We start from the raw sequence: 26,458 nt of genomic DNA on the forward strand, positions 1-26,458 counted from the left end.
CGGGTCTCCAGGATCGCGCCCTGGGCCAAAGGCAGGTGCCAAACCGCTGCGCCACCCAGGGATCCCTGGGCAATATATTCTTGATGTAACTTTAATTTGTATTTTTCTTATTATGGTTTTTTTCATATTTCAGTCTTTGTCCTATTATTTTGGAATTTATTTTGGCGTTAAAGTGTAAAGTACAGATGTAACTTAATTTTTTCTTTTTCCAGATGACATCCCACTAATCTCAACAGAATTATTAAAAAGCTTATCTTTCTCTACTATTCTGAAATGCCTTCTTTATCATAAACTCAATTCCTGAAAATGATTCTTAACTGACTGACAGTGGCATGCATTATTCTGTACAGTTGCTTGTCCTTTCATTCTTACACATCACACCCAACTTTAAGTCTATTGATTGGTCAGAATGGTTTTCAGAGACTACTGCCTGTGATGATGTACCGTTAAATTGGGACTAAAATTTATTTCCCTAATCTTTTATCCAACCAAACCCAATCCTACAGAAAAGTTGCAAGTGCAATGTAAAAAAACTCTTTTTAGTCATTTGAGAATGTCATCAAGTTATGCTCCACGAACCCCTGATACTTGAGTGTGCATTTCTTACAAAGAAGATATTTTCTCCTCCCTCCCTCCCTCCCTCCCTCCCTCCCTCCCTTCCTTCCTTCCTTCCTTTCTTTTCTTCTTTCTTTCTCTTTTTTTTAAAGATTTATTTATTTATTCATGAGAGAGACAGAGAGAAAGAGGCAGAGACATAGGCAGAGGGAGAAGCAGGCTCTTTGCACGAGCCTGATGCGGGACTCAATCCCGGATCCCGGGATCATGACCTGAGCTGAAGGCAGTTGCCCAACCACTGAGCCACCCAGGCGTCCCAAGAAGATATTTTCTTATATAACCCACAATTTAACAATCAGCCATCAAAACTGGCCTCCCATACATTGTTACTCAAACCCCATGCTTGTTTAGGTAGTTGTTCATTTTGTGTTAGGTCTAATTGCCATATTTCTGTAGTTCTTTGCAATTTGAAGTGGTTCCTCAGTGTTTCATTGACTTTCATGACCTTGACATTTTTGAAGATTTACAGGCCTGTTATTTTGAAGAATATTCCTCCATTTGCATTTGTATGGTGTTCCCTCATTATTAGATTCAGATTTAGGGATCTTCTCATTACATCTCATTGCAGGCATTATTCCATTTCTGTTTGTTCTATTATTGGTGTTCACTTTGGTCACTTGATTATAGTTGGGTCTACCAGGCCTCTCTGCTGTAAAGTGAATTTTTTTATCCTTTGTAATTAGTATTTTGTGAAAAGGTACTTTGTGACTGTGAAAATATCCTGTTCCTCAGTAATTGTTTAGTTTATTCATTTATATATATCAGCATGAACATATAGTTTCCTATTTTTATCCAGTGGATTATAATCCATTATTATCATTATATATTTTGATTTTTAATTTTTTTTCAGATTTAGTCAGTGGGAACTTTTTCTGGATAGTTTTTGTGTGTCTTTCACATGTTCCAGTTATTTTTTGAGTACTTTCTTACTTTCTGGCATAATAAATTGTTCCAGACTTCTCCTTAAAGGCAACCATCGTTACCAATTTCTTGTATCTTTCCCAAATGTGTTAGATCTTAAAGCAGGTCTTTAACATATTTCAGAGGATTGAAATCATAGAAAACATTTTCTGTGACCACAGTGGAATTAAGCTAGGAATCAAAACCAAAATGAGTACCTAGATAATCCACAAATGTGTGCCATATAGTAATGCATTTCTAAGGCTCAAATAAGAAATCGTAATGGAAATTAGAAAATATTTTGCCTTAACAATTATTGAATTTAGGACATATCACAATTGTAGGTTATAGGTAAAGCTGTACTCAGAGGTAAAATTTTAGCTTTAAATATAGATAGGAAAGTAAAAAAGGTTGAATAAAAGCAATGGTCTAAGTATCTATATTAAGAAATTTTAAAAGAATTTAAGATTAAACCCAAGGGGGGAAAAAAAAGATTAAACCCAAGGAAAAGAAGGGAATAATGAAGATTAGCATGCAAATTACTGAATTAATAAGGAGAGCAAAGATAATCACCCGATATCAAAAGTTGCTCTTTTGAAATGACTGATAAAACTTAAGTTCCTGTAAAGATGATAAAGAAAATAAAGACAGCAAATTACCACTATGAAGAATAAAACTGGAACAATACTATAGGTCCCATAGGCATTAATAAGATATCAGAAGGACATTATGAACAATGTTATACTAATAAGTTTGGACAGTAAGCTGTGGTGTCAAACATTCAGAATAATTTAGATAATTTGAATTGAAAAGTTTCAGGGGCAAAAAAAAAAAAAAGTTTCAGGGGCACTTGCCTGGCTTAGTCAGCAGAGCATGCAACTTTTAATCTTGGTATCCTGAGTTTGAGTTCACATTGGGGATATAGATTACTTAAACAAACAAAAAAAATGTTTCATGTACCTTAGACAAACTTGCACAGACATGAATAGGAGTTTATGATTTATCATCAGGAAAATTATGAGCAAATTCTGGTGTTGTACTTGGAAGGTAGTATGTATTATTTAAAATGAATGAACTAGGGCATGGGTAACTCATGCAAGCATAATGCTGAATAAACAGATTGCAGAAGAAATCAGTATGATGTCTTTTATGTAAAGTGTAAAAACTGCAAAACCATATCTTACATATTTTTAGTTATATAAATGTGTGAAGTAGAAGCATAAAGGAGTGAACAGGAATGAACAACAGTAAATTCAAGGTAGTTGTAACCTCTGGGGAAGTAAAAGAACCTTGTCTAGGTGGAGTGTGCAGGCAGCTTCTTCAGGTTTGGTAATGTCTTATTCCTTAAAATGTTTAGTACATAGTAAATTATTTTTATCCCTTTCTGCCTGTGAAGTGTTACATAATAAATTCTTCAAAAGAAAGATAAAGAAGGTAGAAGAACCTTTGGGAATTTTTTAAAAGATTTTATTAATTTATGAGAGACACAGAGAGAGAGGGAGAAGCAGGCTTCCATGCAGTGAGCCTGATGTGGGACTCAATCCCTGGACTCCAGGATCACGCCCTGGGCCAAAGGCAGGCGCTAAACCGCTGAGCCACCCAGGGATCCCCAGCCTTTGGGAGTTTTTAATGAACAAAGTTCAACCTTAGCTGAGAGACAGACATATACACATTTGGGTTTTTGTTTTGTTCCTGTGGATGGAGAGATTGATGTATAGATTTGTCAAGGTTATATGAAACAGTCAAGTCATAGTACACGTTTTCCTACCATCCTTAGGTGCCTTTGGGAAGACTGCTAGTTTTGGGGGGAAAAATAATAACCCCATAGACTATATATAGTATTAAAAAATTACTTGCCTAGGGGTATATGGTTACTAAGTGGCAGATTTCATTGCCCCTGGCTTTGTTTGAAACACTTAACCATTCTTTTTTTTTTTTTAACCTTGTTTTTAGTGGTGGAAGGGTTGCGTTGGCAAAGGGTCTTGTTCCTTCATTGTAACCCAAGCTCTGTCAAGTCTAGACTTTATCTGGTCATATCATGTGAATATTCAGTGTCTGTCTCTTGAACAATGTCTGTTACCTCATAGAAGCTCATTAAATATTGGTTACATGATTTGAGGAAAGCATACTGTAAAACTAATTTGAAATTATTTTCATTCTAACTGTGATCACTATAACTGTTATCTATGTTCTGGAAATTTTAGGAGATAAATAAAAAATAAAGTCTCAGCCTAGAACTTTTATCTAGCAAATTATTTTATTTTAAAGAGCGTGGGATTGTTGTCTGTGGTCTTCAGCAATAACTAGGGGAACAGCTAACTCAGTGTTGTTTTTCTTACATTTACTTCTCTGTGAGTTAAAATAGAGGAAGGAATTTAGATTAGGATGTTTTCTTTTCTAGCTTTCATTGGCACAAAGCTTTTTCAGATTCATCACTTATAAAAGAAGGTAGTCTTTTTGTGGTAGTGGAAACATTCCCTATCTTGATTGTGGTGGTTGTTAAAACATTTGTCAAACTAATTGAAATTGTAAATATGTTAATTTTATTGTATATAGATTATGCCTCAGTTAGGTTGACTTAGAAAAAAAGATGAACCAGAACATTGAAACAAAAGCCAAAAGTTAAAACTCGTTTCTCAAAAAGGATAGAGGATGAAGAGTTTTAAAGAAAAATGTCGGGATCCCTGGGTGGCGCAGCGGTTTGGCGCCTGCCTTTGGCCCAGGGCGCGATCCTGGAGACCCAGGATCGAATCCCACATCAGGCTCCCGGTGCATGGAGCCTGGTTCTCCCTCTGCCTGTGTCTCTGCCTCTCTCTCTCTCTCTCTGTGACTATCATAAATAAATAAAAATTAAAAAAGAAAAAAAAAAAAGAAAAATGTCTTAGTTCAAAAGATATTAACATTTATATACGTTGTATTAGTGCTTGAACGTGATGGGGAATCTTTTTTACTGAAATTAACCTATTTTAAAATGAACCTGTGGCTCTCTGGTCATGTGTTCTTTGATCTCTCTCTCTCTCTCTCTCTCTCTCTGCATTATTTCCCCAGCTCAGCTCACACTTGACTGCACTGATCGATTATCTGGGGATTAACTAAGCCTTCTCATTTCCTGCTTTCCAGTTCTCTCCAGCAGGCCACTGTGCCTTTGTTGTCTGGCATGTGGCCTGAGATAAGCTATCATGGCATGTTTGTATTAGAAAAATGGTTGTAGATGGAACAGTTATAAATAGACTAACAGGTATTAAAGGTTACAGTCTTTGTTTAGGTTTGAGTCAAAAGGAGAGAAGAATAATAAAGATATTTAATACAAGACAGACTAGTTCACACAAAATGAAATGGCAAAACATAAATTCTCAGGGTTCCTACTGATTTTTCCTTTTTTAACCAGACTATTTGAATTTATTTTCAAGTTGAAAATATTTCCCAGCTGTAATTGTTTTCCTATTATACAGGCTGACTTTATTTACATCAATAATGATTTCTAAGTCTAGATCAGTGCTCCTTGAAAGTACAAATACTAATTCTAAACATCTTTGTGTTGCTAAAAGGTGTTTTACTGCATTGCCAGCTCTCTAGTTTTGCACTTTAATTCAGAAAACGATGGTACAAAAAAGTTATTACCCAGAAAGAGAGGGCTATAAATGACTCACATAAAATAAGCGTGTTCATCGTTATAAAAACTAAAAACTGTTGCTTTAATATAGTATTGTAAGCTAAAAGTCCTTTATTTTTCTTTTTTTAATTGTTAATGTTGTTTCGTGTTGCTAGTTTTCTGGAGTAGGAAGCAGCACCACTTTTGAAATGGTCACAGAGTTGCCTGGAATTTCAGATTGTTAACATATAGTTATCCAAACCATTCATTTTATGCATGCATGCTTTCAACTCTCATAGGTTCACCACTGTTTTAAAGTTTACCTTTTTTTAAAGTGTAGATCTATGTATTCTTGTTTGAATCAAGCTTTAAATATTTCTTTATTATTATAATGAGCTCAATTTTTTTCTAAAAATGTTATTTGTTTATTAGAGAGAGAGAGAGAGAGAAAGCACCAGCTGGGGGTTGAGAGGGCTAGAATCAGGGAGAGGGAGAAGCAGGCTTCTTGCTGAGCAGGGAACCAGATTTGGTGGGGGGCAAATCCCAGGACCCTGGGATCAGGACCTGAGCCTAAGTCAGATGCTTAACCAGCTGAGCCACGCAGGTGCCCCTGAGCTTAAATTTTAGAAGGAAAAATACTTTAAATTGAAATGACTTTTTATCTAGATTTTCTTCCCTTTAACAAGAGTTTAACTTTTTGCCCACTATCAGAATGTTGGATTGTATAAATAAAAATACAATCTTGTATCTTTTTTTAAAAAAATATTTTATGTATGGGGGTACCTGGGTGGCTCAGCCTTTGAGTGTCTGCCTTTGGAATGGGTTGTGATCCCGGGGTCCTGGGATCAAATTTCACATTGGGCTCCCCATGGGGAACCTGCTTCTCCCTCTGCTTATGTCTGTGCCTCTCTGTCTCTCATGAATAAATAAATAAAATCTTAAAAAATATATGTATTTGAGAGCACAAGTGGGCTAGCAAGGGGGTGGGGTGGGGACGGAGGGAGAGGGAGAAGCATACTACCCCCTGGGCAGTGAACTGGACATGGGGCTCATGGGCCTCCATCCCAGGACCCTGAGATCACAACCTGAGCCAAAGACAGACACTTAACAGACGGAGTCACTCAGGTACCCTCAGTCTTCTATTCTTTAGTAGTATCTTCTAAATGAATGTGTGCTTTCAGATCTCCATTCATGGTTCCATTTGGCCAGCATGCTTGCTTACTTCCATTATGTAGACTATCAGAGTTCTACAGCTTGTTTGCTTCATCCCATAGAGCAGCTATTCTCAAGTTTGGTCCATGGGTGTGCAGGGTCACACTGTTTTCACAATTATGCTAGGATAGCATTTGCCTTTTTCATTCTCTTTTCATGAGTGTACAGTAAGTTTTCCAATGGCTAAATGGTCTGTAATATCTCAATAGATTGAATGCAAGTATCTGATATGAGAATCTGTTATCTTAAGTCATACATAAGAGATATATTAAAATATGTATTACATGTTTCCTAAATTTTGTTTTAAAATTTTTAGTTACTTGTTATAATTATGTTAACATATAGTTATATGTTAACATTTATTATTAAATGGATTAGTAAAAATACCTTGAAATTTTTTGATTTTAATTTTCCAGTTGTAAAGTATTGATAAGATATAGCCCACATAACCAAAAGTTCTTTGAATGCTTAATTTTAAAAAAAAAAAGATTTTATTTATTTATTCATGAGAAACAGAGAGAGAGAGAGAGAGAGAGAGAGAGAGAGAGAGGCAGAGACACAAGCAGAGGGAGAAGCAGGCTCCATGCAGGGAGTCTGATGTGGGACCTGATGTTTGCCCTGGGCCAAAGGCAGGCGCTAAACTGCTGAGCCACCCAGGGATACCCGAATGCTTAAATAATTTTGAAGAGAGTAAGGAATTCCGAGTCTAACAAGTTTGAGAACCACTTCTGTAAAGCATGTATTGACTCAGTGAAATCTTTTCAAGGTATTTCAGCTTATGTTTCTAATAGCAAAATCTGTGCGATATAGCTTTAATCATGTTAGTAGCTTTTATTTAAAAGTTAAAGTGATCATTTCAGTTTCATTTGTGAAACTAGAATCCTAGAGAATTTTAGAAGCCTATAGCCTAGGTTTTATCCCCTCTTTCTTTAACTTCCTTTTCAGTACTACGCCATCTGATCCCGCTATTGGTTCGTGATAGAGCTAACTTTTCTGACTAGGTCATGTAGAAGTGAGTAAAATCCCCAGAGTGAGTAAAATTGCTGCTGCTGTCACCACCATCAACAGAGAACAAGCAAAATATTGCAAAGATGTCAAACTTTATGGTATTTGAGCTGGACTTTTTAAAAAAGAAATTCACTGGACTATTTAATTCCATTTAGTATGTATTAAAGGCAGTTTGGCCATTTCTTATGGTGCTGCCTATGAGCAGCTGTTTTTTTCCTCCATTATGGGGCAAATATTTGGAGTCAAATAGCAAATTTGTGGTTTTAAATGTATCTGATAAAACCATAGCTGCTGGAAAGCTTTAATACTGGCTTTTAAGAGGGAATTTATTTTGAGTTTGGGCAGCAGATCTTGGGGATTCAACTATAGAGTCCTAATATATCTGTGAAATTTCACCTTCCTGACTTGATCCATCTACTCAAACTTGAGACCTTTTAAATCTTGAATCTGACATTCAGTATTTTTGTCAAGATAACGTACAGGATATATGTGGTAAATTACAAGAATGCCCTGTAGTTTGATGTTACCTGTCTCAGTGTACAAAGTTTCCATTTAAGTGTAGGCTTATTCATGTGTATGTGACATGAACTTGTTATTTAGTCTAAGATGACAAAGACAATCTTCCACAGTGCCAGTGGACACTACCTGGAAACCCCGCCTCCTATCTTACAAGGGAGGCCAAGAAGTAGGAATTTTCCCAGGTGGCACCTGTGCTCAGTTTCGGTCTCTCCACTGCAAATAAAGGAATCTGTTGTCTAAAACTTATATTGTGCCTACACAGTGTAGTCCTAGATAGAAAATGCCTCAATAAGCTTGGGTTCCATAGTTAGCAGGTGGGAGATGATTTCATTTTCATCTACCTTTTTGGTTCTGCCAAAATATTGACTTTTGTCTAGATTAAACTGTAAAAATAATTAAAGGCAGAATTTTTTTAAAAAGATTTTATTTATTCATGAAAGAGAGGCAGAGACATAGGCAGAGGGAGAAGCAGGCTTCCTGTGGGGACCCCGATGTGGCACTCAATCCCAGGACGTGGGATCATGACCTTAGTGAAAGGCAGATGCTCAACTACTGAGCCACCCAGTTGCCCTACAGGCAGAAATTTAATAAATAAGACATCATTGGGAATCCTGGGTGGCTCAGCGGTTTCGTGCTGCCTTCAGCCCAGGGCCTGATCCTGGAGACCTGGGATTGAGTCCCATGTTGGGCTCCCTACCTGGAGCCTGCTTCTCCCTCTGCCTCTCTCTGTGTCTCTCATGAATAAATAAATAAAATCTTAAAAAAAAGACATCATCAAGAAACAGTGATCTTTAGAAATGATTTCTGATCATTAGAGCCTAGATTTCACCACATTTTTAGTTGTATCATCTTTCTGGGGATTTGTATATAACCAGTTTTTTGCACAGCTCAGTTGTGACACTGTAAAAAGTCCTCTGCACTCCCAGAGTTCCACCTTCTTGCTACACCTGATTCATCTGGTACAAGGGGATTTAAATCCTTTTACAGGATCCAGCTGCTGATGAGCTCATTCTTTTGGATTTAGGTGCCACAGGTTTGGAAAATGAGCTTGCAATCTTGATTCTGTTGACTATAGTCAGTTAGCACCTTGGTCAAATGGATATGCTTTGTTTCTGTTTCTTTCCTCTGTTTATCTTTAAAGAGAGTATTCATTATGCTAGTTCTGAGTAGACCCCTATGTAGTTCCAGATTATGTCCATTTGGAAATGCCAGTAAATGATAGTCACTTGTATTGGAGTTCTCTAGAGAAACAAAACCAATTGGAGAGATATCTAGAGAGTTTATATACCATAGGAATTATCTCACAAGGTTATGGAGACAGAGAAGTCCCATAATTTGCTGTCTGCAAGATAGAGAACTAAGAAAGCAGGTGGTATATAGTTTAGTCCATGTCTAAGGGCCTGATAACCAGGGGAGCCAGTATCGTAACTCCCAGTTGAGGCTAAAGGTCTGAGAACCTGGAGTCACTGGTATCAGAACCAGGAGCTCTGATAACCTGGAAAAGATGGATGTCCAAGCTCAGGAATGTGTTTTTTGTGTGCTATTTTGTCCTGTTCAGCCCCAAGCAAATTGGGTGATGCCTGCCCACATTAAAGTCAGTTCTGTTTACTTAGTCTACTGAATCAAATTCTAATCTCTTCCAGAAACACCCTTCTGGACACACTCAGAAATGTATTACCAGTTAGCTATCTGGCCTTCCCTCAGTACAGTCAAGTTGACACATAAAATTATATAACCATTATTCCACTAAACAGGACAATGAAACTCAGGTGGGATAAACATCACCAGAAGGGAGATGTGCTCAGTTTCCATTGGACAGTGGGCTTAGAGCATGACCCCTGCAGGTCCACACCCTTCAGGCCCACTTGCACGCTTAAGAACGTTGGAAGAAGGACATTTTAAGACAAAACAAGAGTGGGTACTTTGTTTACTCAATGGCAATAAGATACTTTCCCTTACTCTACTCTCTCAAATAAAAAAACAAAATGCTTCTTAGTACATTTGGGAGATTTATTTATGATTGCCTGATAGGAGGAGATACTCAAAGCCCTTTCTTCTACTTTGAGAACAAGATTCTGGAGTCAGAATCATGGTAGAGCAGAGCAGACCTCTGAGATGGATAGACCTTGGTGGCCAAGCCTTCCTTGATAGCGCTTGTTATGTTTTTCTGGAACTCTTTCATGGTATTTTGAGCTGTGATGGCTATAAAGCCATTTAGATATAAATATAGAAACTGTTACATTCCTCATGTTAGGAATGTCTCATGTTAGGAATAGTGTCTCATATTGGAATAGAGCAGTGGCTTGAAATACTATATTTCCTACCCAATTTCATATTGATTGATCTCAGTCCTGATGTTTATCTGCAAAGTTTAGTGTAATCCTCTGATATAGAAAGCTTATCTATAAGCTTTTGTGCATATACCTGGACGTATCTTTAGCCTTAGAGAATAAAAGTAGGCCTTGACCACATTGTCCTTTTCCCCCTCCTTCATAGTCAGGAATGATTGGAGCCAGTAAGACTGTCCCCAAGATCTTTAGAGGGCAGTCTTCCCAAAAGGCATCTTTTGTGGGTGGAGGTGGTGGACCCAGCAGGATTGAAATGGCACTTTAAACTGGCTCTGTGGAATACCAAAAGAGAGGCCGCTATGTCTCTGGTGGACCATTTTCTCCTCCTCTGCAGGCTTAGTGTCCTAACACCAATTCCGAGTTTGTGTAGATCTATCTGAATTCTACAGTAAACTATTTTATTTTATTTTATTTTATTTTATTTTATTTTATTTTATTTTATTTTATTTTATTTTATTTATTTTATTTTATTATTATTATTATTATTATTATTATTATTATTATTATTATTATTTATTTTATGAGAGGCAGAGACACAGGCAGAGAGAGAAGCAGGCTCCATGCCAGAAGCCCGACATGGGGACATGGGACTCCATCCCCGGGGCTCCAGGTTCACGTCCCTGGGCTGAAGGCGGCGCTAAACCACTGAGCCACCCGGGCTGCCCACAGTAAACCTTTAATATGCATGTAACTCTTAACCTTATTATCACTATGTTGTGGAAATGTATGAAAAGTTTCTTCAAAAGATATTTTCTTAAGCCATATAGTAGTATAAAAATCTTAGTTCCTACTTCCCAAATTTCTGGAAAAATTTGATTGGCTCTTTTGGCTTTAGAAAACAAGAATTTTGGTCTGATTTCACCGGACTCTGAATTTAGATCTTCCATTATTTAAAATTCAAGCTCTCAAGAACTAAACAGTTAAAAATTTGAAGGAAATTCCTCAGTCATTATCTGTAGCAGATTATTTTGACTTTGCAAACTTTTTTATTTGATAGTGCCACTCTTTATATCTTGCTTAGTTGTCTTTGGCCTGACCCCTCTGTCATATTTAATAACGGTGGAGGGATAGCAGGGCTTGTTTGGAGGGCTTTGGGAACCCTGATGGTATTTTCTAGGAGCTGGTAGGTAATTGATAAGACAAAGAGGGTCTTTCCTGTATAATGCTGGTGAACTTAAAATTACTGTTTTTCCCATCCTGGGTTGGAGGGCTCCTCCACATTGTATAAGAATCTGCAGTTGGTTTATTGGTCATTTATGAACTCAAGCCCCGCGCCCATCATTTATTTTCTCATGTAATATTTTTTTTTCCTAGATGATATCAAGACTGGTCCTAGGAAAGATTCAAATTGTCTGTTTAATCAATGGAAGTGCTATATTAATAATCATGAAAGATCTCTAGGAAGGGGAATTTACTCCCTGGCCTGGATCTTATGTTTATTTGGGATGGTCGAGCTCTAGTCCCTTCAACAGGCAGCCTCCTGTTTGCCTTCCCTTTCCCCTCATCTGCCTTTCCCCTGTCTCATCATGAATGTTTAATTTCAGTTCTGACTTTTTAGTTCATTAATTTTCAGTCCATTGTCTGACACTTATAGTTCTGTAAATCCTCCTGTTTGTTCCCAAACACCCAATATTAGACTGTTTGTCTTTAAACCCAGGTAGGGATGGGTTTTGTCCTCCATTAAACTATTTCCTTAAATTTACACATATCCCTCCTTTCACAGAGATCCAGGTGGTGGAAGAATCCCTAAACCCAGAATCAGCTGCTCTCCCTGTTTGCACAGTCACCCTGGGAAACCTTACTCTGTGCACTTGGAGATGCTTCTGTGTGGTGGTTCTTTCTTAGTGCTGGTGCTTTCCGGTACTTGTAGAGTCAGGTCTTTCTCTCTCTGAAGGTAAAATGGTGGGGAATTTTTTACTGCTCAGTCGGTTCTTCTCTGTATCCAGAGATATACCCCAGAGTGTCTTCACATGGGAAACTTCTCACCACTTCCCTCTTCATTCTATTTAAAATGTGTCATTTATAACCACTTTAGCCTTTATGGAATTGTACAGTTATATCACTAGTCGGTAATGAGGCCTATTTGTTAAAAATACTTTATATGTTTCTCAAATTGTTGCAAAAGTGGATCCTACCCCCACCCTCTACTTAGCTATATGATTTGTTTTTGTATTGTTCTTACTGGTTTAATTTTGGAACTACAGAAAAGCAAAATATGTAAGTAAAGCTCTTTCTTATAGCTTGATTCCTGTCTGCATCCGTAAAACAGTGATAGTAATATCTAGTACTTTTTGAGAGTCAATTCATCCCACTCATATTCATTTATTTAATCCTCACAACTGAATGTGGTAGAGAATATTATTTCCCCTCTATGTACGTATGAGAGAAGTGAGACTTGGAGAAGTCATTTGCCCAAATCAGTTGCAAAACTCTGATTCATACTTAGGTGGTTTGGGCTAAATCAAATGATCACTAAGTTCACTTTTGCTTTCAATTTTCTGTGATTCTGAACAGAAATCTTTGTCTAATGGGTAGTGGGAAGAACATGAAGCTATCCTGTGGTTAATGTTGAGCAGCACAGGTGTGTCTTAGGCGGCATTGGGAGCATTTACTGAGAAGGGCTATGCTGTGTTTCCTTTTGCTGTTCCTCCGTGCACAGCAGCTTCCAGGGAAGGTGTTTTGATTTGTAAAACCTCTTTAGAGTGGTAATGTGAGCTGATAACATTATGTTGACCCCACGTTATCTACTGGATTTGTCTGGGGAAGAACTCTAGATGTAAGCATACAAAATGGAATGCGACCCTAGAAATCATGTTCTCCTCTTTGTCAGATGGCCAGGTGACTCCTCAAAGGTTGTCCCCAGCTAACTAGTGATTGCAGACAGGACTAGGAGGCTAGATTATTTTAGTCTGGTACCCTCTGAAACAGCACATTGCCTCCTTTTATAGATGTTTAATCTTTAATTTCCAGGCCTATTTAGGAAGATTATATCTGTTACAGGTCTTATGCTTGTTTAAAACTTTTGTTTACTTTGAACCTACCTACCTTTTGTTCTTTTGTAACCGGAATTAAGTCTGGAGGCTTTTTTTTTTAATGCAATGCTGCCACTCCCTGGTGATTAGGTAGTACTGCATTAGGAAATCTGATAGGCTTTCAACTGCCTTTGTAACTGCTTCTTGTATTAGGATTCATAAATCTAGGTACGAATAAACCAGTGCAGTAATTTTCTCTCTCTCTGTGTGTGTGTGTATGTGTGTGTGATCATTAAGTGTGCTAGAGTCAGAAGTTAACACAGATATTAAACCTCCAAAGGTCATCAGAATTGTTGGCTTGGTTCTGAAAGATAGACATTGTATGGTTGCCAATTATGCTACTTTTAAAAGCTTATTTCTGTTGCCTCTCAGGTTTTCCGACATCTTAAATGTGTTTAAAAAATATATAGAAGTATAGATTTCAGAGCATTGTTGCTAAGTCTGCTAGTAGATCTGAATTCCTTTGGGCTCCATTAAATACTTACAAGTAGTTCATTACTGTGAGAACTGAGACATGCGTTAGTAGTTAAGGAACTGGAGATCTCTGTCATCTCTTGAAAGAAGCCATATTCTCATAAATAACTCCTATGACTCTCAACAAAGTTCCTGAAATTTTTCTGTGAAGCACTGTTTATGGTCACCTACTAACAGAAGACACTACCTTTTGAGTATTATTGACTCAGTTCCAGATGCTTTTCCATCCTTCGTTCTTTCAGTCAATATAGGTTTCAATATTCCCATTTTACAGAAAAGAGGAGATGAAATATCTTATTAACGTGCCCGTAACAGGTAGTCATGTAGCTAGGAAGTGGTGAAGATGGGGTTTAAACCCAACTTCTGACAGACGTTACCATGTTCTTACCTACTACATTCCATGTTCCCTTCTGATTGTGCTTAAACTAGGTTTTATTCTCATTAGCTCTCTTTATAAAGGAAACTCTTGGATTATTGATTTTCATCTGGGTGGTAATTTTGCCCCCTTGGAACATTTGGCAATGTGTGGAGACATGTTTTAGGTGGACCGTAGGAATGTCTAGTGCTTCCTCTCTCCTTTCTCTCTCTGTGGCTTCCTCAGGTCTTTCCCATTTTTCCCCCCCTCCAGGTCAGTTGTTACCTTCTTCACAATTCTCTCTGCAGGAAGTAATTAATTGCTCTTGTGTATAAACTCTTGCATGTAACATTTATACTTTTTATGTTAACACTGATTTATCCTCATTTTCTCATCTTTAGTATAAAAGTGTAGAATATAAAAATGCAAAACAGATAAAAACTAAAAAGTACCCAGTATGTAGGTTTATTCTTTGTGTACAGTCTGTTTTATGCAAACCAGTAATGATGCCCTGTTTTTGTAGGCTTGTCTGTTTGACACAGTTAATTATAAAGTACAGACCCTGATGTTGATATTCACATTGGAATAGCACTTCTTCACATTTGAGTTTATCAAGGCTTTTGGCGATTCTTTTATTTCTAGTCATTTAAATGGCTTAAGTATTTTTTTGTCGGTTTTTTGGAGGCTTTCTGGTATTTAAGTGAAGACCATATACATACCTCTCATTTAAGCAGAAAGCATCTTACTTCATAAAGAAGTCTCCTTTGACATATTTTAGGACTTGATCATCTCCATAAACATAAAGTGGGTCTTGAATTTTAGTTCTCATTTATTTCTGTCTCACCTGCTGACTTGTGATGAGAAGGTAGATGCAGCTAAGAGGAATAAATGATATTGCATTAACCTTGGGGAGGTCTCTTAAGGCCCTCACTTGGATTAGAAATTATATTATGAGGCCATGGAAGCCCTAGTACACTGCCATATTCAGCTATCTCACAGCCAGGTGCACAGACACAATCTCCTTCAGGCTGTGGCCCCATAGCCTTCAACTAGAAAAGCAGTATTTCCTCCTTTATTCTTGAAAGAGCTCTAGGAGCAAAGTTAGCTTCTGGGGATAACATGACTTAAGTGTTCCACAAACATTTAGGGGCCCGTGATCATAATAGAACTTTAGTATTCATAAATATTTATGAACACATTGTTCCATTCTCTGGAAATTCAAAGATGAATAAAGTAGAATCTGCTCCATGGACTGCTAGTACCTTTACCGCTACACACAGTTTGTATGTTAGTTTACCATGTAGCAATTACTGCAAGTCAGGTGGCAGTACCACGGAGGGGGATGTAGTTCAGTCTGGGAGATTGGCGCATCTCAGATGACTTTGTGCCAGGCCTTGCAGGGTAAGTTTTTTCTAACAATGTCCTCAATGGCCTTGACACTGCGCTGACAAAATTTATAACTCTTTACCAGAATGATTAAGAATTAAAATAGAAGGATGTGCTCATGTAGTTTCGTGTAGTTAATGCTAAATAAAGAATATAATAGTGAATGAATTGGTTAAACTGAGGAGATTTATAGGCTCAAGCTTGGTCTCTTTTGGTTTCCTGGAATAAAGCATTTTGAGTGATAGGGTTAGAGGGTGCTCTGGCTGGGATTAAAAACACCTATGACCTCATCATTGACTTAATGTATTTTTGTGGTCCTGATAGTAATTGTGAGTCTCCCTCTCTGCCTCTCCACCTGTTTACAGGGGCTTTTGATCATGGGTATGGTATACACCAGTGGCACCCGAAATCCTGTTCCTAATGCTGTTAGATTTTCCTTTTCAGAGTAAGAGGGACCATCTACTCATGAACGTGAAATGGTACTACCGTCAGTCTGAAGTTCCAGATTCTGTGTACCAGCATTTGGTTCAGGATCGGCATAATGAAAATGGTAAATATGTCCTGGTTTGATTTTTACATTTTCTTGTTAGCTTTGGACAAGGCTGTTTCTGAAAACATTCATTAAATGGAGATGACCACTATGAAAAATTGTCTCTAAAAAAGCTTTTCATAACCAAGGACATCATAGGAATGTTTATTTACTTTTGCTGAGTTCTTTCATTATTTTTGCTTTAAAATACCCCAAACAACCAGAGAGATGTGCCAATAACATCTTCCCCTTAAACTTGGAATAGAGATAGGTCTTCTTTGAAAATAACGGTAATTTCATTTTTTAAATTACTTTTTCTCCCCTAATGATGAGCTAATAATACTTAAAACACTAGGGTTACATTTTATTTATTTATTTTTTCCTTTTCAATAATCTGTATGATTGCACTTCTGCATTCAGGGCTGTGAACTTCAGTTTTGAAAGCATAGCTTTCCTGAGGGACTTGGGATTCAATTTGCATCTTGACTTTCACAATAATCAGGAAGGTAATTCAGAGCATCTTTTATTTTTTTCTTGCTCTGGCATTGTAGTTTCTAACTAATTTTATCAACACGTGAGATATGCACATAAAATGTGTATTGCATTTGTTTAGTTGTATAATTGTGCATTTTTATTGATTTTTCTTTTTCTTTTTCTTTTCTTTTTTTTTTTTTTGAGCGGCGCTGGGCCTCATGCTAGCTGATTCACATTTGTTACCCATTAATCATATGAGTTAGAGTTTGTCACTGCCCACTTTCAGGTGAGGAAATTGAAGCGGTAGAGATGCTCAAGGAGTTGCCAGGTGACATGTCTACTAAGTGGTCCCAGCCCGGCCAGAATTCAACTTGGTCAGCCTTGATGTCTGTAGTCTGCCCACTCATCTCCACTGTTTTTGGTGATGGGTTTTGAGTCAACAAAGCAGTAATCAAAACAGTTTTAAAGAATGATGTTCTTTTGTAATCACTAGTTTTTTCCTTCTTTGAAACTATAAAAATTTCTGTTAAAATAGTTAAATTATGGTTCCTAATTAAAAATAGTAACTTGGTGATATATTTTCAGCAGAAACAGTGTGATTTCACTCCATCCTGGAATATTTAGCAATAAGAAATTAAAATGGACAGGATCACTATTTCAGTAGTTTACAAGTGTGTTAAAATGTGATTGTTTTCTTCTTCTTTTTTTATTGCTTAAAGCATTTCAGCAAAATGTGAGGACTTTAGTAAAGGGCATAAAACACACTCAGTGGGATACTTTGTTCCTATTGTTATTCCTCCTGACCAGATCTGGTTATTTATTGTACTTTCTTTAGTGGCAGGTGAACGTGAAAGAAAGGTTTTGCAAACTTTTCCTAATTGTTTTGGGAGGCTCAATTTTAATATACTCTTAATTAATTATTTTGACAGACTCTGGAAGAGAACTTGTCATTACAGACCCAGTTATCAAGAACCGAGAGCTCTTCATTTCTGATTACGTTGACACATACCATGCTGCTGCCCTTAGGTAAGTACCGGAGACGTGGTCTTTCCTGCGAAGGAGCAGTCATCGAGCATGGGAGGTAGTGAGTCTGAGCTATCCTGATTTCTTTTGATAATCATGTTGTTAATCAGACTACTCTTATGGTCTCAGTAAGCTAACACTCCAGGGTTAATTAACTTTGTAGATTATTGGGATTTCAGATGTTACTTGTATTTTCATTAATCTGTGTGTGGGGAAAAAACAACTTAAAAATTTTTTTTATGTCCCCTTGGAAGTTTTGCATCTCTGTTCCCTTATTAGTATGCTGGTATTGAAAACTAGGATCCTGGCACTGGTTGGTAAAGTATTTAGGATGAAGTGTTATGATGATCTCCAGATTATTTTCTAAAGAATCAGTTACTTCTACTAGAAAAGACAGAGAAATCGGTGAAACATACATAGCAGCATGTACGTGAGAGCCTAGGCAGGTGTATAGGAAGTTTTATTGACCTATTCTTTGAATTTTTTTGTATGTATGAAAAATTTCCTACCAAAAAGCTTAGAGTTAGAATATATTGAAGATTTTATTCTGAGTAAGGAGTTAATATTGCAGGTAGCCTTAGGTAATTATGTGAAAAAGTGACCATGAGACCAAGCTTTGCGCTTTATGGTTTTATTTATTTATTCATGAGAGACACAGAGAGAGGCAGAGACATAGGCAGAAGGAGAAGCAGTCTCCTTGCGAGGAACTTGATGTGGAACTTGATCCCAGGACCCTGGGATCATGACCTGAACGAAAGGCAGAAAGACACTCAACCACTGAGCCACCCAGGCGCCCTGACTTTGGGCTTCTTAAGTGGTAGAGGAAGTAAGACAAGTAATAATCTTTTAACTCTTTCCCAACTAGAAAGAGTAAAGGGTGAAAGACTACTTTCTTTTTCTAAAGAATACAGTTGGAAAAAAAATAAGTCATAGGGATTTGCTTGCTTTTAGCCTAGCTATAATGAGATAAAATAATTTCTCTTTTATATTGCTCAGATGGTATTCGGTAAAACCATCTGGAGTCTCTTGTGCAAAGCTACATAACTAAAGCCAGTTATTTCAAGGCAAATTAGTAGCAACCTTTAGGGCAGGTTTGGGCCAGATCGTCTTTCATATGGTCTCCCATGTGTAGCTACTCTGCTCAGCCATTATAGTACAAAAGTCCTAGACAATATGTAAATAAATGAGGTGGTATATGCCAATAAAACTTTATTTATGGACACTAAAATTTGAATTTCATTTAATTTCCACAGGAGATATTGCTCTTCTTTTGATTTCTTTTTTAGCCATTTAAAAATGTAAAAACTACTGTTAGTTCTCTACTGTATAAAAACAGGCAGTAGACCAGATGTGGCTCAGGGGTCATAGTTTGCCAATCCCTGCTGTATAGGAAGGAGTATATGTGGTAGATTGGCTTCTTACATGACTTTAGATAAATTTCAAGAATTCTTCTGATGTTTTTTATAAGGTCTTCCAGAATTCCCACAAGTTCTTTATGTCTTTATGGCAATAACTTTCTAGTCTTAAACTTGAGATGCTGAGCAAAGCAAGTTAATGGAAGGTTGGATGGATGTATTGAGCCATTAAACTGTTAAGACCAAGTGTCTTGATCCTGGCATTCTTTCTTTTCTTGCTGTATATGTTCTTTCCCTCCTGTTTCTTTCTTTCTTTCTTTCTTTCTTTCTTTCTTTCTTTCTTTCTTTCTTTCTTTCTTTCTTTCTTTCTTTCTTTTTTTTTAAGATTTTATTTATTCATGAGAGATACAGAGAGAGAGAGAGAGAGAGAGGCAGAGACATAGGCAGAGGGAGAAGCAGGCTCCCTGTAAGGAGCCAGATGTGGGACTTGATTCCAGGACACCGGGATCACACGCTGAGCCAAAGGCAGATGCTCAACCACTGAGCCACCCAGGCGTCCTTTTCCCTCCTGTTTCTATCATGTGTCATTGGTTAAGGTACATGATTTTAAGCAGTGTAGTAGAGTTGAAGTTAAAATAAATAAATATGTGAGACATAACTCTGGTTATTTAATATGTTTTAGTATATTTGCTTAAAGTGAATATATTTAAATATTAGTGGCTCTTCAGATTCTGTGGAGTCATTTTATACTACTTTACTCTTTTTATTTTTTGAAAAAAATCAAAAAATTTTAAATTTTATTTACCTATTTGAGACAGAGACAGAGGGAGCCTGAGCAGGGAGAGGGGCAAAGGGAGAGGAACAAGTAGACTCCCTGCTGAGCAGGGAGCAGCCCTTTACGGCTCTCTGTCCCAGAACCCTGAGATCATGACATGAGCTGAAGTCAGACACTTGACCAACTGAGCCACCCAGGAGCCTCTATTTTAAGCTTTTTAGAGGAACCAGTTGTCCCACATAATTCTAGCTGGATCTAGTGAATGTACTTAACTAGGTTTATAATCACACACTTCTGGAGATGTGTAACTGTGTTGTCACTGCCTCTTCCTAGGCACAGAAGGTCTGGAATGCTGATGGTAATTCCATGTCTGCTTTTCACTGTGGATGTGATTAGAACCCTTACTGATTAGGTTTTTTTCTTCTTATGGTATTATCTTTGAAGTGGCCATGAGGTGGTTTCATTATAACTGTCATCTTAAATTTGATTTTGTTAGCTCTTGTGCATCCTGACAATTTGATTCTTTTTTTCAAAGATATCAGATAATAGTAGTCACATAATAATTTAATGATCTGGCCTAGTACATGCTCAGTAAATGCTTGTACATATATTGACATTTGTCTGCTTCTGAGCTAATCTGTATGGCTCTTACATTACTTAGTAATCTTGCGTGGTTCTCAGTGGCAGAGTGCTCACTATAAGATCATCTCCTATAAAAGCAGCATTGAATGGTGGTTCCTCCTTCCCATCTCTATTTGTTCCTTTTCTCTTAGCAAATTTGGATGATTTGATTATTTTGTTTTTAAGATTTTATGTATAATATTTACTTGAGATAGAACGTAAGAGCTGGAGGGAGGGGCAGAGGGACAAGCAAACTACCTGCTTAGCACAGAGCCCAACATGATGGCAGGGCTCCATCCCAGCACCCTGAGATAATGACCTGAGCTAAATTCAGAAGCTTAATTGGCTGAGCCACCCAGGTACCCCTGGATTACTTTAATTTTAAAATATGGCAGGAGGTGGTAGTGGAATTACATTTTAACTTAAAAAAATATGTTATTTATGTATTTGAGAAAGAGAATGTGAGCCAGGGGGAGGGGCAGAGAAGAGGGAGAGCTTGATTTGGGCTCGACATCACAACCTTGAGACCATCACCCCGAGACCACAACCTGAGCTGAAGCCAGGACCCCCAACCGACTGAGCCAACCAGGTGCCCCAACTTTTAACTTTTTTTTTTTCCAATTTTTCCTTCACAATCTATCCACAGAAATAATTTTTTTCTCCTCTATAGATATAAAGCAGTTCTGCCAAAAATAAAATGATTTTGAAAGTGACAAAATAGTCTATAGACACATGAAAAAGGATCAAATGAACATAGTGGGAAAAAAATGGGGAAGAGAAGAGAAAGACTGATTATGTTAGTGCTTAGCACCCTTCTTGTCAAAGATCAAAGTGCTTAGTTGTGTGACTTCATGGGACTCAGTGACTACGAGGGGGGCTCCTGCCATTGCATTCCTTCATGAGGACAATGATGCAGAGCTTTCTCTTCTAAGCTGGTGCTAGGATTGTAGTAAGAGAGGACAGAGCACATTGTCTTCAGCCATCATGAATCATATGGAAGACAGATTTCCTCTGCAGCTTATTCTGTGTTGATATTCTAGTATTTCTCTCCCCAAACTAAATTCGCTCCCAGGGGAGATTGTGGGACCATGAGTTCCAGAAACCTTTATTGAGATTCAGCACTGCTGCTTGGCTGCTGTTTTTAAATTCTTGCCTTGGCTGTCCCTCATCCCTGCCTTTCAAGCTAAGGTTCTATTGCTGTTTGTTTTCTTTTCTTCATTACATTTATCAGTAGCAATATAGTAAAGTTAGTATCTTGAAAGAAGTATTTTTGAGTTCTCCTTACTTCCTGGTATGTAAGTGTTTTTGGGTCATGCTGATAAAATAGGAAAAAATATGCCAGAGTGAAATAAGAAGACTTCTGCTGTTGCTTTTTTTTTTTTTAATTTATTTTTTAAATACTTTATTTATTTATTCATGAAAGAGAAACAGAGACAGGCAGAGATGTAGGCAGAGGGAGAAGCAGGCTCCGTGCAAGGGTCCCAATGCAGGACTCGATCCCAGGACCCTAGGGTCAGAACCTGAGCCAAAGGCAGATGCTCAACCACTGAGCCAACCAGGCATCCTGTTTTGTTGTTGTTGTTGTTGTTGTTGTTTTTTAAAGATTTATTTATTTGAGAGAGAGAGAGAATAAGCACACAAGTGGTAGGAGGGGCAGAGAGAGGGAGAGGGTCTCTTTCAGACTCCCCACCCAGTGTGGAGCCCAATGCAGGGCTCCCCATCTCATGACCCTGAGATCAGAACCTCAGCTGAAACCAAGAGGCAGGCAGTTAACTGACTGAGCCATCCCAGGCACCCTGAAATGAGAAGACTTCAGTTTGAATCCTGGCTCTGCCCCATAGTTTTGTGATCAGGGTCAAATTCATTAACTTTTGAGTTACTTTTGAGTTATTCATTTGACAAATTTACTCATGGCCATGTGATTAAATGACAGAACCCCAAACCAAACACACATCTTTTGGTTCTACATCCAGTAAGATAAGAGGTGTGAAAAAGTCTCTCAGAGTGCCTCACAGTAGCATGAGTAGTGTTTATAGTCACTGAATCTGAATTGGGACTTAGAAAATAAAAGAAAGAGGGGATCCCTGGGTGGCTCAGCGGTTTGGTGCCTTCCTTTGGCCCTGGGCGTGATCTTGGAGCCTGCTTCTCCCTCCTCCTGTGTCTCTGCCTCTCTCTCTGTGTGTGTGTGTGTCTATCATAAGTAAGTAAGTAAGTAAGTAAGTAAGTAAGTAAGTAAGTGTGTCTATCATAAATAAAGTAAGTAAATAAATAAATCTTTAAAAAAAAAGAAAAAGGAAGAAAAGAAAAAAGTAAAATTAAATGTAGTTCTGTACCAAGTTATTGACAGCACAATTACTTAGCATCCATTTATCTTTCTGTTGCCTCTTGACTGAGTTGATTGGATACTTTGATTACTTCAGGTATGAGAGGAAGAGTTTAGCTTGAGGAGCCATCCCTAGATGCTCTGCGAAAGAGGAGATAAACCTGCTCTGAGAACAAACAGATAAATTTTATTACACTAAATAAAAATTATCGCTTGCAATTTGTTTCCTCTGTTACTTTTTTCACTCTAAGGATCATGTTTTATTGATGATCAAAGAAAGGATCCACAGAGATTGCTTTGTGACTGGACGTGTGACCTGGCAGAAATTTTGTGTTTTACTGTGCACTTGTAACCATGAATTCCCAAATATCATAAATATCTCCATGATTTAAGGACTGGTTGCCAACTTTCTGATGATCTGTTTCTTCAGGGAATCGAGCTACCCAGGCATCCCATGACATTGAAGAATTTTTTTGAAAACAAAAGTAAAGATACTATGTACTAGAATCTGTGGCATGCATTTAAAGCACTGATCAAAGGAAAGCTAGTTACACTAAGCACATAAATTCAAATGAAATTAAAGGATTGAGTTCCCACCTTAAATGATAAAAAGAATACCAAATCTAAAGGATGGACTGCTACTGAGCTCAGCATATGTAGTATATGTAGTATATGATGATGATTTACAGGTCAGGTAACAAGCTATCATCTTAACTACGGATTTGTCTTATGGAGATATATTTTAGTCTGAATTTTCTGGCAGCCTTCTGAGCCAAGAAACCCTAAACTGGCTCTGCAGGGCTTCTAAAACCCTCCTTTTCATTCTGAATTAATCAATCTCTTTACTTTGTTATGGGCATATAGGATCGTATGTGTAGTAGTTGGTACAGACTAATTATGTCTTTGTACAATTCCCCAACCATTCTTAGCACTGATACTGGTCCTTTAGCTCCTGAGAGCTCCCTGAGGAGTCTCATGATGCCTCAGAGCTTTTAGTTTTGTAGTTCCAAGATTATTTCCTGACTTTAATCACCTGTTGTTTTTATATGTGAAATAACCTCTACCTTCAGCATTTTAAAAAAATTTTTAAAAAATTTTTTTTATTTATGATAGTCACAGAGAGAGAGAGAGAGAGAGAGAGGCAGAGACACAGGCAGAGGGAGAAGCAGGCTCCATGCACCGGGAGCCCGATGTGGGATTCGATCCCGGGTCTCCAGGATGGCGCCCTGGGCCAAAGGCAGGCGCCAAACTGCTGCGCCACCCAGGGATCCCTACCTTCAGCATTTTTATTGTGTTGTCTGTATGTGCTTTGTACTTCATTAAACACCATAACCTGACAGTCATTTTATTTATTGGCTCATTCATCATTTAACACGTCATTGAGCTGCTAGTTGGGGAAGAGCTCAGAGGTGCTGGGAGCACCCACCTGAACAATACACTCTTTCTGCTTTTGAGTACTTCTCAGTCTTGTAAAAATTCTTTTATCGGAGCTACTTGTGACACACAGAAAAGTTGTAAGTATTGTGTTTCCCCCAGTCTTCCTCATTGTTAGCACAGAATGACAGAACTGTAGTGCAGTTATCAGAACCAGGAAATTAGCATTAATTTGATACAGTTGAACTGAAGACCATTCTGGAGATCACTAATGTCTTAATCATTCAAACTGCTATAATAAAATAACATCAGCTGCGTGGCTTATAAACAACAGAAATTTATTTCTCATCGTTCTGGAAGCTGGATGTCTGAGATCAGAGTACCAGTGTGTTTGAGTTCTGGTGAGATCGCTCTTCTTGTTTGCAGACTGCTGACTTGTATCCTTGCATAGCTTAGAATAGAGAGGGAACGCAAGCTTCCAGTCCAGCACCACAAGATTATCATGCCTCTCTTTGCAACTTCTTCTTCAGCAGTAAAAAATTCCATTCCTGTTGTTGAAATATAATATTTTTATCTTCTTCAAGAATACACATAGTTTCAGAATTTGTAACCCATGTCCCTGTGAGAAATAGATTTACTGCATAATTTTTGTCTTTAGTCTTGAAATGTGTCAGCAAGACAGCGTTTTCCAATGCTGCTTCGATCAGTTCTGTTCTTCCGCACCTCCTTATGGTGTGGCTGTGGTACCCATTTGTAATAGAGTTAGTTAGGTTCATCTGCTGGACCTTGTGTTCCACTTCTAGTTGATGTAGACTGTTGTTAAGTTTTAGATTTGTGAGGGTGTAGACTGTGGCTACTGTGGCTATGCTTCTGAGGGTCAGGGCTGTGGATGGACACCAAGTTGTCGACTCTCTTATCATGACCCATCCCCCACCTCCTTCCTACCCACCTGCTCCTTAATTTATCCTTCCTTCATGTTTTCATTTCAAATGAGCAAATGCAGGTCTATGTTTTCATCGCTTCTTTCTTATGTGAAGGGTAGCATCCTACAGATAACTCTTTAATGTTTGCATTTTTTACTTAATGGTATGTTTTGGTAATTGTTCCATATAGCTCATTCAGATCTTCCTCGTTCTCTTTTACAGCTGCATAAAGTCTATTGTGTGGCTGGACCATAGTTCATTCATCTGCTCTCTTTTGAATGGGCATTGAGGTTTTTTCCAGGATGTTTCAGTTATAAGTGGTGCTGTATTGAACATCGTCATGCAGAGGTAGTTCCTTCTTGTTGGCTGTGAATCAGGGTAGATTCATTGGAGAGAGATGGCTGGGTTGAAAGGCTCATGTACATGTGGTTCTCCTCCAGAAAGCATATCCAGTTTCTATTGCTCTGTTTCCCCAGTAGAAATGTGTGGTTTCATTTTTTAAAATTGTGCCAGTCTGCTAGGTGAGAAATAGTACATTTTACTTTAGTAAAAGAATATTCTTTTACTTTATTTTGCTAATAGTAAGTTTGAGCATTTTTTTCATTATGTTTGAAGGATATTTTTGTCTTTTTTTGTGTGTGTGAATTACCTGTTCGTGTCATTTCCTTTGGGATTTGTCTTTTTGTCTATTAAAGTTCTTTACATGGGACGCCTGGGTGGCTCAGTGATTGAGCATCTGCCTTTGGCTCAGGTCGTGATCCCAGGGTCCTGGGATCGAGTCCCACATTGGGCTCCCTGCGGGGAGCCTGTTTCTCCCTCTGCCTATGTCTCTGCCTCTCTCTGTGTCTCTCAGGAATAAATAAATAAATTTTTTTAAAGTTCTTTACATTTTCTCTTGTATATGTTGCAAATATTTGCTCCCATTTGTCAGTTTTCTTTTATGGTTTTAAAAAAGTTTTGTAAAACTTACTTCTATGTAGTCAAATTTGTCAGTCTTTTCATTTATTCCCTCAGGCCTTTGAGTCCTAGTTAGAAAGCCTCTCTCTATAAACCCGATTTACAGAAGAGTTCCACCCAGTTGTCTTAGCACCATTTATTAAAAAGCCTATCTTGTGCTTCCTTTAGCAGATATAGACCAAAAAGCCTGTCTTTACTTCAATGGCCCTCAATGCTGCCTTTGTCATAGATTATGTTCCATGTGTTCTGGACTTGTCATTCTGTCCAACATGCTCTTGTAATTATAGAGGCATTATGGTATTTTTTTTTTTACTGTAATACTGATAGTTTCCCCTTTCGCAGTTATTGGTTTTTCCTATAAATCTTCATAGTAAAATGTTTCATTCTATTAAATAGCTAGTTGATAGCATTGAATTTACAGATCAGACTATGAAGAAATGCCATGTTGAGGTTTTCTATCTGAGAACAGGGGATATTTTTCCATTTGTTCATGTTTACTTTGTGTTGTTTAGAAGTATTTAAGAATTTTCCTCATAGAGATGTTCCCATTCTTGTTACATTTATTTCTATGCATTTAATCTTATGTATATTGAACTTCATACCCTACTAATAAAGAACACACTTTTTTTATGTACCATGGCGTATTCTCAAATTGATCATATG

General features: G+C 37.8%; 1 protein-coding gene across 10 annotated transcripts in view; it reads left to right on the forward strand.

Annotated features, from left to right (window-relative positions):
• Window positions 1-26,458, forward strand: part of RERE (arginine-glutamic acid dipeptide repeats) — a 408,653-nt gene that overhangs the window by 224,568 nt on the left and 157,627 nt on the right. For all 10 annotated transcript variants that reach the window (XM_072819771.1, XM_072819779.1, XM_072819773.1 and 7 more), the window contains 2 exons: window positions 15,886-15,991; window positions 17,374-17,470. In XM_072819771.1, the coding sequence (XP_072675872.1) occupies window positions 15,886-15,991; window positions 17,374-17,470 (203 nt within the window). The remainder of the gene's footprint in view (window positions 1-15,885; window positions 15,992-17,373; window positions 17,471-26,458) is intronic.

The sequence above is a fragment of the Canis lupus genome, chromosome 3, assembly GCF_048164855.1.
Source record: "Canis lupus baileyi chromosome 3, mCanLup2.hap1, whole genome shotgun sequence".
Classification (NCBI taxonomy): Eukaryota; Metazoa; Chordata; class Mammalia; order Carnivora; family Canidae; genus Canis; species Canis lupus.